Source organism: Condylura cristata, unplaced genomic scaffold, assembly GCF_000260355.1.
Source record: "Condylura cristata isolate star-nosed mole 26May11 unplaced genomic scaffold, ConCri1.0 scaffold00011, whole genome shotgun sequence".
In the NCBI taxonomy this organism is placed as follows: domain Eukaryota; kingdom Metazoa; phylum Chordata; class Mammalia; order Eulipotyphla; family Talpidae; genus Condylura; species Condylura cristata.
In genome coordinates, this window is record NW_004567112.1 from 4,922,806 (window position 1) to 4,936,571 (window position 13,766).

The 13,766-nt window shown below is 46.4% G+C and overlaps 1 protein-coding gene across 2 annotated transcripts in view; it reads right to left on the reverse strand.

Moving 5' to 3' along the window:
* Positions 1-3,639: 3,639 nt before the first annotated feature.
* WDR11 (WD repeat domain 11) overlaps positions 3,640-13,766 on the reverse strand; it is a 43,771-nt gene continuing 33,644 nt past the window's right edge. For both annotated transcript variants that reach the window (XM_004680974.2, XM_012723876.1), the window contains 13 exons: positions 12,861-12,967; positions 12,361-12,475; positions 11,861-12,032; positions 10,953-11,061; positions 10,058-10,120; positions 8,915-8,980; positions 8,155-8,329; positions 7,529-7,624; positions 7,003-7,168; positions 6,493-6,590; positions 6,019-6,164; positions 5,438-5,517; positions 3,640-4,527 (listed from right to left, as the gene is read on the reverse strand). In XM_004680974.2, the coding sequence (XP_004681031.1) occupies positions 4,376-4,527; positions 5,438-5,517; positions 6,019-6,164; positions 6,493-6,590; positions 7,003-7,168; positions 7,529-7,624; positions 8,155-8,329; positions 8,915-8,980; positions 10,058-10,120; positions 10,953-11,061; positions 11,861-12,032; positions 12,361-12,475; positions 12,861-12,967 (1,545 nt within the window). In that variant the 3' untranslated portion in view covers positions 3,640-4,375. The remainder of the gene's footprint in view (positions 4,528-5,437; positions 5,518-6,018; positions 6,165-6,492; positions 6,591-7,002; positions 7,169-7,528; positions 7,625-8,154; positions 8,330-8,914; positions 8,981-10,057; positions 10,121-10,952; positions 11,062-11,860; positions 12,033-12,360; positions 12,476-12,860; positions 12,968-13,766) is intronic.

The window sequence follows — 13,766 nt, forward strand, 5'->3', positions numbered from 1 at the left end:
TCTGTCTTCTTCCTGTTCCTGCTGGGTTTCCTAGTGTCCCCCTGTGAGAACATCCCATATTTATCTTTTTCCTTCTGACTAGTTCCCTTAGCATGATGCCTTCCGGCTCCAGCTGCCTGGCCCTAAACGGCCCGAGTGCATCGTCGCTGGTCACGAGCAGTGTTCCATCGTGTATATAGACCGTGTCTCCTGGGTCGCTCGTCAGTTTTGGGGCATTTAGGTTGTCTGCATCTCTTAGCTATTGTAAATAGTGCTGCAGCAAACACAGGAATCCAGGTTTCCCTTTGAGTTATATTCCTTTTGGGTATATTCCTCACGGATCAAGTCGGTACAGCCATTTCTGGTGTTTCGAGGACCCTCCATAGAGCTTCCATGGCGTTGGCCCATTTACAATCCCACCAGCAGTAAGAGCTCCTTTTCTTCCACATCTTTGCCAGCACTTGTTGGAATTGTTTTCACTGTGTGTTTTTGTTGGGTCATACATTCTAATCCGTGTATGTGTGTGTGTGTGTTTATGTTGGGTCATTCTAATCCGTCTAAGATGATATCTTGTGGTTCTGACTTGCATCTCCCAGACTATAGTATACTGAACATTTTTTTCATAAATCCACTGGTCACTGGAATTTCTTCTTTGGAGAACTGTCTTTTCTGCCCATTTTTTGACTGGGTTGTTTACTTTGTTTCTGTTGTATAAACTCTTTGTAGATTTTTGATGTGGGTCCCTGCCCAGTTGTATGGTATGCAAATATTCTCTCCCATTCAGTGGGGGGGTCTCTTTGTGTTGGTTTATTGTCTCTGCTGCCAGAAACTTTTTAGTTTGATGTAGTCTCAGCTGCTTCTCTTTTCCTTCATTTACTTTGCTTCTGGAAGGGAGTCCTACAAGATGCTTTTGAGGTATATATATGCCCGGAGTGTTTTCTTCTATGTTTTTTATGGTTTCAGGTTTTATATTCAAGTCTTTTATCTATTTAGAGTTGGATTTTGTGTATGGTGTACACAAAATAGTCTTGTTTCATATTTTTACACATGGCAGTCCAGTTTTCCCAGCACCATTTATTGAAGAGACTATTCTTCCAGTGTATATTCTTTGCTCACTAAGGTCACAGATTAGTTTGACCATGTGTGGCTTTACTTCTGGGTCTTCAATACAGTTCTATTAGTCTGTATGTCTTGTTTTTGTTCCAGTACCATATTGTTTTTATTATTATGGCTTTGTAGTATAGTTTAAAGCCTGGGAGTATAATGCCTCCTTTTTTTTGTTGTTGTTTTTTAATTTCAGTCAGGAGAGCTTTGGCTATTCAAGGTTTTGTGTGTGTGTGTGTGAGATACCATTTGAATTTCAGAAATATTCTATTTCTTGGAAAATGCCCTTGAGATTTTTATTGGAATTGCATTGAATATGTAAATTTCTTTTGAGCAATTTTGGGGATAGACAGTTTTATAATGTAAATTCTTCTGATCCATGAGCAGGGAATGCCTTTCCATTTCTTTGTGTCTTCTATTTCTTTTAACAATGTTTTATAATTTTCTTTATATAATCTTTTAACCTCCTGTTACCACCATGTATTTAACTTTTTTTTTGGGGGGGGGTGGTACAACTGTAAATAGGATGGTTTTCTTAATTACTTCCTCTTCAGACTGGTTGTATGCATATAGGAAAGCTACTGATTTTTGTGCTGATTTTGTAAAATGCTACTTTACTGAACTGGTTTATTATTTAATAGTTTTCCTATGAATTTTTTAGAGTTCTTTCTATATATTGTGTTTTACTTTCTTGCTCCTATTTGGGTTCTTTGTATGTCTTTCTCTTGCCTAATTGCTCTAGCTATGACTTCCAGTAGAATGTTGAAAAACAAGTGGTGAGAATGAACATCCTTGTCTTGTTCTAGATCATAATGGGAAGGCTTGTTTTTCACCATTAAGAATGTTATCTGAGGGTTTGTCATGTATGGCTTTTTTTTTTTTTTTTAAAGATTTATTTATTTGTGCATATAGAACTGGGGTACAGGCCAGAGGTTCAGGGGCGGTGAGAGGCTTCACCAGGACAGAGTGGGGAACAGAACAGGCATATTGACGAAGTACACTGCTGAGGGGAGCAGCGGGCGGGTCAGGAGAGGTCTACCTCACCACGTGGTCACCTCTGGGGCAGGCGGGAATTGAACTCATGCGGAAGTGGTTTCAGCTTCTTGGTGCAGTGCTTTAACCCGCTGCGCCACCAGGGAGGGCCCATGTATGGCTTTTATTGTATTATGTTACTTCCCCCCCCCCCCCCAAGTATTTTGAAGGCCTTCATCGTAAGCAGATGTTGAATTTTATCAAATGCTTTCTCAGCATTTACTGATATGATCGTGGTTTGTTTTTTCCCTTGGATAACACTGATTTTTGGATGCTGAACCATCCTTGTGTCCCGGGATAAATCTCATTTGGGCACAGTGTATTATCCTTTTGATGCATTATTGAGTACGGTTTGCTATGACTAACAAGGGATCTTAGTGTCTGTGCTCATTAGAGATACTGGCCTGTTGTGTGTGTATTTATTTGGTGTAACATGTTCTTTAGTCTCCATGTGATGGTGGGGCAGGGGCTCCTTGCTTTACACAGTTGATTTAGACTTTGATGCCTTTATGGCTAGAGAATTAGTTGGTATGATTTTGATCTTCATGTATTTGTTGACAGTTGTCATATGGCCCAGAACATGATCTACCTTGGAGAATGATCGGTGTGCAGTTGAGAAAACTGTATCTTTGTGGGAGGATGATGCCTGTTAGGCTCATGTGGTTTAGATCTTTATTTAGGGTTACTATGTTTTTTTTTTTCTCAATGGTATGTCCATAGGTGTGAGTGAGCTGTTGAAGTCTCTTACACTACATGTCTGTTTTAGAGATGATAGTAATTGTCTAATGTATTTTGGTGCACCTTCATTTGGTGAGTAGATATGAATGACTGTTAAATATTCTTGGTACATTGTTCCCTTGATCATTATGTAGGTCCTTCTATGTCTCTCTTCACCTTTTTAAACTTGAAGTCTATTTTATCTAAGTATGGCTGTCCCTTCCTTCTTTTGGAGGTCATCTGCTTGTGGAATTGTTTTCTAGCCCTTTAGTTTTAATCTATGTTTCTTTTTGGCACTTAGGTGTGTAACTGTCATCTGTCTCCCATCATTTTGTGGTTTTATTCAGCATCTTGTTCTTCATCTTCATGCCTCTGTTTGGTTTAGATTTTAAGTCTTGTAGTATTTCTTAAGAGTGAGGACTTAGTAGTAGAGCTATGCAGGATAAGGTATTCTTGGCTGGGAGTTTTTTGCATGTCACTTCATTCTTTTGCCTGTGGTGTGCCTCGAGAGGTCTGGTACAATCCAATCACCTTTCCTTTATAGGTCATTCTTCCCCCTTGGTGGGTGGCGGCAAGTCTAAGTGGATAATGACTACATAAAATAGCAATAGCTGTGTCAGGGAGTGGGGGTGAGAAAGACAAGGAATTAACATATTTTGTAACAGGAGTTAAGCCAAAGTTGTTCTCAGGGTCAGGTCTAGAAAACACTCTGCTTGGAGGGGTTCAACTCATCTCTGGCACATTAAAGCCGTGAGGAGGCCTGGCCCGACCCCTAAGGAGCCAGCGTGGCACCTGTCCTCACCACAGTATGTAGATACCTGACTGGGATTTCCTTTTTATTCATACTTTTGTAAGTTACAGACATTTATATTCTTGACAATAATTTATAATAGTCACATCTCATGTTTCCATTATTGGAAGAACACAGAGACAAAGCAAAGCACAAAGAGGACTTCCAAAAGGAGGTCACGACATGTATCAGAGGTCAAAATATCAAAAGACCCCACACACTGGCACAAAACTTAATTTCCTTATGAATCTATGAGCCCGAAATTGCAAGATTTAGCATCTGCTTAAACTCGTGAGTCAACAATTCCTTCTCTGCAGTAGAAGAGGCTTTGGTTAAGTCATCCTGGTTGTCTCCATTACCTCTGCTTGCCTGTCTCCTGAATAACTGTATATAATACAGGTACAGCACAGAGTTGAGAACTGGTCCCCAAACATCTTTAAATGTAGTCAATAAAAAATGCAATTCAGTTTCTTGAATTTTAAGTTTAAAAAATAATTAAAAGTACTGTCAGAATCTCTTAAAGCTGTCTTCCAAAGGTATTAAGTATTGGGCATTTTCAAGCTCTGAAGTGCTCACGTTTTTCTCTGTACTACACACAGGACCCAGAGCTCGCTCTCCGCATCGCCGATGCTTGTGCCCCCGGGGAGGCTGCTCACCACGAGGCCCCTGAGGCAGTCAGGACTGCGGTCTTCGCCGGCCAGACCACCTGCAGGGCTCCTGCTGGCGAGCTGAGGCCCTGGCGCACGTGCCGCGTCACTCCTCCTCTGGCTTGGGGGATTCCAGTTCATTCAGTAAGTCTCTGCCAGCTGCTCCAGCTTTTGAAGCAAAAAGAACAGCGCCCTGTTTAAACCCGAGGTTCCTCAAGCTCCGGGCATAATCTGCATATATAGCCGAGATGAGTTTCTGTAAACCCCAGTTAAGGGAAAGACGGGCAAAGGGGTGGTGCGGACACCCTCCGGCAGGGGGGGTCTCAGTTTTCAGCCCCCCTACACTTCCCACCAGCTGGGCCCAAAGTGCCTCCTTCTAGAAGATTTAGCAAACCTCCCTGGTTCTCCACGTTTAGAAGCACAACCAAGGCCTCTGCCAGTGGCAGACACATGTGCCACTGGGAAGCTGTGGTCTGGGGCAGCTGCAGCTCAAAATGGCTCCACAGAACTGGAGTCAAGTCTACTGGTGACTAGATAAAGGATTCTGAACATCTTTTACAGAAAATTAATATGTGACCTGCAGGAATGAGTTCAGAATGTAATGATACAAGAAAAAGTGTGAGAACAAGGGGAGTTCTGCTAACACAGGAGCTGAGAGCTGGTTCTCAAGTCCATTCTCCTCCAAGAAAACACGGTCAGGTGACCCCAGAAGGAACAGAATCTCCAGTCTGGGCGCACGACACGGGAAACATCGTCTGAAGTCACCTGTCTTGGTCTACAGCTGACTGTCGCCATGGATGACAGTGAGTCTTCCTTTTTTACATTATCACAGCACAAACTCAACTGATGAATATGCATAAATTCCACAGAAATGCAGCTCTGAATGCCGCGTTGACATAGCAGGCTTCGACACCTTTCTACATTCTTTCCCTATGGCCCGAGCCTCTAGACCAAGTGAAACATTACGGATACAGGCCCCCTCCCCGACAGCCCAGCCATTTTGGGGAGCTGGTGCCATAGCCTGCCTTCTGACTCTTGCCCTTCTGTTTCTCCCCCTCTCCTGGCTTTAGAATATAGTTCCTGCTGAGGCACAACTAAGAGGAACCCTAAAACACCCACCACTCCTGTCACTTGCTTCCCCCCAGTGTAAACACCCCACAAAGGATATCCATGTCCTCGCTGGCTTCGATTGCGCCGTACTTGAGACAAGCTTCCACAAACAGGGCGGCTCGATCGAAGTACCTCATGCTGCTCGAGAGAACAAAATGAGTGAGGCACCTCCAGGCTGTGCTTCTCCCTGGAAGTCAGCACTGCTGAAGCCACAGAGCACCTTCCCAAGCCCTGGTTACAGAGGAGAGCGGTCACCCACATCCCCTCCCCTGTGAAGTAGTCTTTGTCAATCCCATTGCCAGGTTTGACTAGGGGCCTATAGTCACGCTTGATTCAACCTGCCCCTCACTTTTGGTGTATTTAAAAGTTCCATAATGTTGACAGCTGTGGTGCCTCAAGATGTCCAGAGGGGACAATGCCACGGTCTCCATCTCTTCCGGCCACTCCCTGGCCTTTGTTATTCTCAACTGTCCTGCCTGAGCTGGTCCCTATCAGGACATGAACTGCCCATGTGCTTTAGCTTTTGAAATAAACCTGCAATCCCATCTGCTGCTCTGACTGCAGGCATGAAGGCAGCCACCACCCAATGACCTCAGGTAAAGCGCCCAACCTCGGCAGTGAGGCCCGCTGCTGGCGTACCTGTGAAGCATCTCGGCCACGCTGGAGAAGCAGCCCAGGGAGAGGAGGACCAGGAGGGCCTTTGACTTCTGGTTGACTTGTGGAGAGCAAAGGTGGTCAACCCACCGCTTCAAAACGTCAGCACACTCCTCGGAGTTTAAACGGACCTGGGAACAATGCCCGTGCTTAGTAAACAAAGACCCTACTCAACCGAACCGGAACCTGTTCTTCCTAAGCAAATGCCAGGTGAGGGCCCAACATTTAGCACCTTCCCTGCCGCCTGACTTGCCGCAACTAGCAGCCCTCAGCTCACCCCCGCAGGGGGAGACAGCTGCTTCACAGAATTGCTACTGATGCAAACGCCATTTTTCAACAGGAAATATACTTTAGATTCTTAAAGCTGCAAGAAATTATTTGCACAGCAGCTTTGCAACCAGTAAAAAAGCACCTAAACCTGAGCCAGAACTTCAGGACTGAACCCCGAGAATCACCTACTTTGGCCAGCCACGCCGCCCGGTTCCACTCGCCGTACGTCTGCAGGTAGCGGCAGGCGTCCGCGGCTTTGTCTATGAGGCAGAGCAGCTGCACGCCCTCTGGAAGACAGCAGAGCAGCCCTGAGCGACACGGCTCTAAAGGAAGCTGGCCACCCGACGTCCCTGGTGTTGCGCAGCCTCTAACCACTGGAAGCTAAAAACACTAAAATGGGTTTTCCAACAATACCGCTCAGGGAGCAGGGCGGCAGCCCGGGCGGCGGCCAGGAGCACACCCTTGCTGGCCTGTGTCACTCAGCTTGCCCGCGTGAGCCTCTCGTCCTGGCAGTTGCTAACAGTGGCTGTCAGAAAGCTGGCTTAGCGGGCAGTTACCCGGCCACCTTGTAAACAGCGAGTAATGACCTGCTTTTCTCCAGCACCAATAAAACAAAAAGAGGGCGCCCAAGAGCCAACCGCTTCATGGGGTCGGGCCGTTTCTGGAACACCGGCTGGCGCGCCCCAAAGCGTGCCTTACCTGCCAGCTTGCCGCTGGCGATCATGTTGGTTGCCACCAGCTTAATGGTGCTCTGGGAGGGGCCTGACGAGGTGACTGTCGTGACCAAGCAGGCTTTCAGGGAATCGCAGTAATAATGCTGGTTGTCTGCACTTGTCTCCAGCAGCAGCTGCACGGCCCTGTCTGTCTGGGAGAGAAAGAGGGTCCCAGTGTGGCACTGCCCCGAGAGCTCGAACTGCACCCTGGTTCAGAGGCACACTGGAGGCTGTGCTTATTGCAGCTGTCCGCTCTCACTTTAGAAACAGTCACACAAACAGGTCCCGCTTGACACATGGAAGCCCAAATCAGAAGACTGTTTACTAGATGCAGCTTTCTGGAAGAGTGAAAGTATCTCTTACTTCAAGACAAAGTGTAGATTGACCTTTACCTCACTCTGAGGGAAGCACTATAAAGTGTGTACACTGGTAGTGTGCCACACACAGATGCCCTGACACCCTCATCAACTGGCCACTCCAGGCAACATGAAAAGCTGCAGAAATCGACTTACTTGACCCAAAAGCAGCAGCTGGTCTGTACATTTCCTTGTGTGATCGTAAGTTGACCTTTTTACTTCCTGTAGATTAACCCTTTCCAACTGAAATTTCTAGAAAGAAAAAAAGGAAAACAAGCTTGATTATAAGACTGATGAACTATTTAAATTTTACTCTAATAAAGTCATTTCAGTGAACATTTAACTTCTGAGTTATTAGGATAATCAACTTCACTGAAATCAACAAAGTCACAGGAATTAGAAGAGAAAATGGTGAAATGTGTTATACAGCTTGCGAGCAAGTGCACTTGAATAAAGCTGGATAAAAACCGGCTTCCCTATTGAAGTAGATGCTAGGAAACCACGAAACCTCCTTCTCTTCTGTAGAATAGCGACTTCAAAGCCAGTGAAAGAAATATTTGTTAAAGTAATAGAGTGAGAGAATTAAAATCCTGTCAATTTTAAGACAAAAACATTTTAAAAGGCTTTTAAAAAGTTGTATAAGTTAAATAATTCCCAAGTTGGCCTTTTTATAAGATTTCCAGGTCCGCAGTAAGCTTTCCGTGTGAATTTATATTCTGCGAACCGCAACCCAGAGCGTTCCCGAAGCGAAGACCCCTCGGGGCCCAAAGCGCCCAGAGCACCTGGAAGTGGGCGTTGCCGCAGAGTATATCGTAGCACATGTCCAGGCCGGCGTTCGCCCCGTCCGGAGGGGCCCCTGCAGCGGCCGCCGCGCCGGCCGGCCTCTCTGGGGCCAGGCTGTGCAGGTAGTGGGCTGCGACCGTCCAGAAGTGGAGCTCGGACTCATCGCCGTAGAGTCTGCGGGGAACAGCAGAACAGCAGTGCCCGCTGAGCTCGCCCGGCAGGGGTCTGGGGGGCGCTCAGGGGCTCCCCACGTGGTGACCGGTGCTGGGAGCACCCTGCCGCACTGTCACCCACCTGGGTGAAAGCGGAGACGCAGCAGGTTCTCCAGCCCCTCCCCCGCCCGACTGCAGGCCGCCCACACCCCTCAGCCCGCCACCCTGCCTACTTGAGCCACTGCCCACTGAGGAAGCAATATAAGGGGAACTAGTTTATTCTAGGGGAGTGGGCAGAAGTTTTGTTTTAATATGTGACTACTGTAGGGGACGGAAACACGTCACTGCTTATGAATACAGCCCTGCCACATTCCAGGCCGAGCCCCGCAGCTCGCACTCCAAAATGTGGAGACTTCCACAGAGCAGGCAGATGCTGCGGGCTAGAACCCTTTTTCCTATTTGTATTACTACTTTCAAAACTAAGTCAAATGTAAAGGATGAACTGTTATTTTCTTAAATTTAAAAGCATTTGGTCCTAACAAAACATCCTTGTAAGAAAATGAGTTAAAAGTCTGTCTCTCACACAGAACGCGTCAAACGGTCTTACCTTGAAACAAGCAGGCATCTCTGCAACAGTGTGAATTCTGGATCGAGCAACAGTTTCCTTACATCACTACAGACAGGAATTCGGACAAAGGTAAAGTAATTCTTTTAAACAAGTAATACAACTAGGGGATCAATCAATATATTCTTGAAATGAAAAATTCCACTCAAAGGCTGAACAAATCTCTTTGCCCCGACCCTGAGGACACAAGAGCTGTGCCGAGCCGCGGGCAGGGCCCATGAGACGGCTCAGTCTCGCAAAGGGATGACGCGGCTTTTAAATACCTGAACAGCTGCCTGCTATAGGAATAAGCACATCACTGCTGATAGAACAGTTTTGCTAATTCTCAGCAACAGTGTATGTGGTAGACAATATGCATTATCTATAAAATTATCTCAAAAATAAAAATTTAAGGAAGAAAGATGTGTTTTAATAAATTCTATTTTTAAAACACACACAAAATAGCCTTACATAAAGGGAAAGGGAAGGTAGTGTTTAAATCTGTTCTTTTCTGCTTAAACACAAATGTTAACCTGCGACTGAGAAAACATTTTGAATGTGACATCAGTAAAATCTCCTATTATGGTTCATTTATTAATTATAATTAGATGTGACAGATTCTAGACTGCAAAAAGAGTTACATACTTTACCAAGAACTCCTTATGGGCCTACCTAGCTAGATATATTTTTTACTTCCTTTGCAGTATTATATTCCCAGTATACACTTTTAAATGCATTAGGTTCTAGGGAGTATGCTAATTTCTTAGCCAAAACTGTACATATACTGCCTCTGAGATTTTTAGAGGCAGGAAGCCAACATGGCAGAATCCTCATCATGAGGCTTTGCAGGGGTCTGGGGGTGCAGGCAAAGACCTCTTAATAGCCTCCACTACTGCCGGACAGGAGGCCAGCGCGACCTGACACTGAGGAAGCTGCTGGAGATAAGGCCCTGTCCCCGTAACCTCTAGCAGCTGCTTCCTCTATGAAACAAAGATGATAAAGGAAAGCAAACCTTGGCAAACAGAATGGTCTTCTTGAGCCACTAAGTTTGTAAAATACAACTTACCTTAATTTTAAAAAGCCTGAGTTAATCTATTTTTCTTTCTTATATGCCTATCTTCCAATGAAGCGTTTTAGAGTGCTTACTTGGACAGTGAATTCAACTGCTCTTGAAGGAGATTCTTTATTTCTTCATTTTCTGGGTAATCACTGTACAGAAAAGATTTTGAATGAGTTCATCTTTTCACTTATATTTCTTTACCAGATAAAAAGCTATGTTAGTAGAGAAATAAGCTTTTTGGTCAGCCAAAAAGCAACATTCTACTCAGGAAGCTGCCAATTATCTTTAATACTTGATTTTTATCTTATTCAGTCAAAGAAAAGACATGAGTGAAGAAAACACTGGTGTTCAAAAACCAGAAAAATTATCAGTGGACGCCAAAAACGACCCACCTTAGATTCACATAAACGGCACTTGGACAAGAAAGGCGTCTGCTCGTTCTTCTGTGCGTGGTGCCGCCGCCTCTACACACAGCATTCTTGCCTAACAGTCTCCCGCAGGCGCTGCCCCCACCAGCTTTACCACAGCTGCAGCGACACCTGTGAGCTTACTAACTACAAACCAGCTTCTGTGAACTTTTAACAATGACGTAACGGTTGAGATTCAAAAACTCTAAAATACACCTGAACTAGGTCTATTCATTCTGCTTTTAACAAGAACTAACCTAGACCCCAAATTTTCCTGCTTTCACTGACCCGCTTCACACTCACTCTGCTGTGCCCCATGTCAGCTGTAAAATGATCACACGGCCACCCAAAAGGCAGGAGCCAGGAGCCCACAGCCCACGCTTCGACTTCCAAAAAGGCCACAGAGCAGAGAGGACAGGGCCACGGGCGTTCTGTTGGATTCTCTGTCCATCTCTGCCTCGGTCTGCTTTTAAATTCCAGCTCTGTTAAGCCCAGGAATTCTGGCCAGCAGTGATCTTCATGAGTGTCCTTCATTTCTCAAGAAAATGAAGAAAAGAAAACAGAAAGAACTTACACGTGAGAGATGTCCAAGGAGTACTGGCCGTCCCAGGGCTGGTGTAGCAAGAAAGCTTTCAAGGCGAGGGAGGCCCGAGGGACAAGGAGATATGGGCACCACACGGGCTCTAGACAAAAGTGTTTTGTTTTAGTGAAATAAACTGCACACTATTTTGAAACTTTAAGACAGTTTACAAAGAAGTCAGCAGAGAACAATGCATACACCTGGGGTAACTGAGAGAACTTTCGCTGTAGTCACACATGCGGACTGAGTGAGGACATAGTCTATGTTCACATCTTCTCATCCGCTAAGGTCACGTTGTGTGACCGCCAGTCACACGGTAGGACACGCGGCAGGAACAGTAAACATGCACTGAATGAAGGAACGAACGGACCAAATTTCTTTTAACCAACCAATGCACATACAAAACTATCCTACTCTGTAAAGTTGTTTCATTTTCGTCAAATAAAATCTGATTCAGTTTTCTTTCCCTTTGAAAAATTTAGTTCTCCTGTGGGCTATAAAAATGCTGTTTACATTCTTCACAGTGATTCACTGTCTTAAGCTCATTGTTTAAGAACACGAAGCATCCTGCCGCCTGTGTCCTGCCACTGGCCCCCAAGGCCACTGAGTTAACGTAGCTGCTGAGCTCATGGCCAGGGGTCACCCTCCGGTCAGCGGCTCTGTCGTGAACGCAAGTATGGTCAGCCCTTGACAGAGCACTCAGGAAAGGGTCACAGAAGGGCAGCTGGCAAGTGCAGTTACGGGTCTAGCATCTCAGTCACACGCTCAAGCTTTAATTTGTTTCCTTAGACTCAGATGCTCAGAGAGCGAGACTGGCATGGAAGAAAAGCGGCTCTTGCCCAGATGAGAGGAGCTGGTGCAAAATAGAGCCAGGTTCAGCGCGCCCTTCGTCGGAACCCTACCGGGCAGCTCCTGCTCATCCATCCTGAAGCACGCAGACTTCATGGACATATCGAGGACCCGGACACACCCGTCGTCTGCGGCCAGGATCACCTTATCTGACGTGCACCAGTCCACGTCCAGGATGCGGAAGGTCACGTTTCTCCCACTTCTTAAACTGCTCACCATCTGAACCTGCAAGAGAGAATCTGGTTATCACTCTCAGAAGGAGAAGGAAGGGCTTCATCATTCTGACCAAACGGGCAAGGAAAGGCGCTGCATGTGGCAGAGGCGCGTCGCACCTAGCACCTCAGCCTCCGGTGTGCTCGCCCCGCAGCCGCCTTTTAGAGGCAGAGTATTCCGCAAACCACAGGAAGGGGCAAAACCCTACTGAGCTATCACCGTCAAACAGAAACAGTGCGAAACTACAAGATTAAAGAAAATTCCTTCGGGAAGGATGAGGCAGTTCTCCACCCCCAAAAGAGAAGGGGCAGCTGAGGCGCGTGGAGCCGGGCCCGCCTACCTCTTTAGAGTCCCACACTTCAGCGCCATCACTGTACATTGCTATTAACTTCTGGTTTCCTTTTCCTGGGGCAAAACGAATCTTCCGCACCCAACTCCGATGAGTCGGTATCCCTCTGAGGACAAATGGAGAAACTAAGCCTAAGCGTCCATATGGGGTACGGTCTCATCCCACGCCAGGTCTGTGCAACCACTTTCTCTTTTCTCTTTTTCCTGATGATGGGTAACGCCTTACCCTCTGGGACGGGCTACATCTAGCGGAAGGGCCGGCCCTTGACAACAGCTGGAATCACGTCTTAGCACTTGTCTGCACGGACCGACTGCAGAGGATTATGAAGGACCCCGAGCCTGGCTCTGCTCCTTTCTCCCAAATTCACTGGCGAGAGACCCTGGTCCAAGCCGTAACTGGTGTGCTCACCGAGTCTGCAGGCTCTAGGGAGCCAGATCAAGAGCCGACTGTTTTTTTCACCCAACTAGCAAGGCTGTATTCTTAGTTCATACCTGGACACTCTGCCTTTCAAATCCCAAAAATTTAAGTTTCCATCCACGTCCCCAAGGACGAGTGTGTCGCCCTTCCACGCGATGCAGGTGATGCTGCCCATGCTGCCCTAGAAAACAGCAGACAGCAAGGCTCTCACAGAAGCATACTTGTACTTGGTAACTGTGATGAAATAAGAGGCTTTAATGCATGGTAAATAAATCATAAATGCTTTTGCTTCAGTATAAATTCCCCCAAACACTAACAAGACACTAACAGTATTACCAGGCCTATCAGCTTCAGCCATGAAATAAAAAAGATTTCAATTTGATAAACATTCACGCATCTGAATTAGATTTACAGAGAAGGAATGTCCTGTGGGAGCAATACCCCAGATAAAACAAGTTAAAAGGTAACAAGAGAAGGAAACCCTTCCCGGAGAGCTTATCTTCAACTTCTTTCTCACTGCAAGAGGATAAAGATCTGTTTCAAGAGAAACTGTTTCACAGTTCTGCAGTCATCTTTCTACTGAAAAAGAGATCCCTTCTGAAATAACGAAGGTGAGGAGACAGTATTTCTATCCACAGGCATCTGAATGCGTGTGGCTTCAAGAAGGCTCGGCAAAGCCCACCACTACAATAGCCCCTGCAGGCAGGGGCCCAGAGTGGCCTGGGTGGGCTGAGGGGCGGGGCCTGCAGGGCACTGCCTGGGCCCCATCCCAGCTCCATCACAAAATTTGTTGTCTCTGTTCCTTAAGACAAATCCCGTTCATGTTGTGGTGGAACAATATAAAAATTCTCACATTCGGCCCTCCCTGGTGGCGCAGCGGGTTAAAGCACTGCACTGAGAAGCTAAAGCCGCTTCCGCATGAGTTCGATCCCCGCCTGCCCCGGAGGTGACCACATGGCGCGGCAGACCTCTCCTGACCC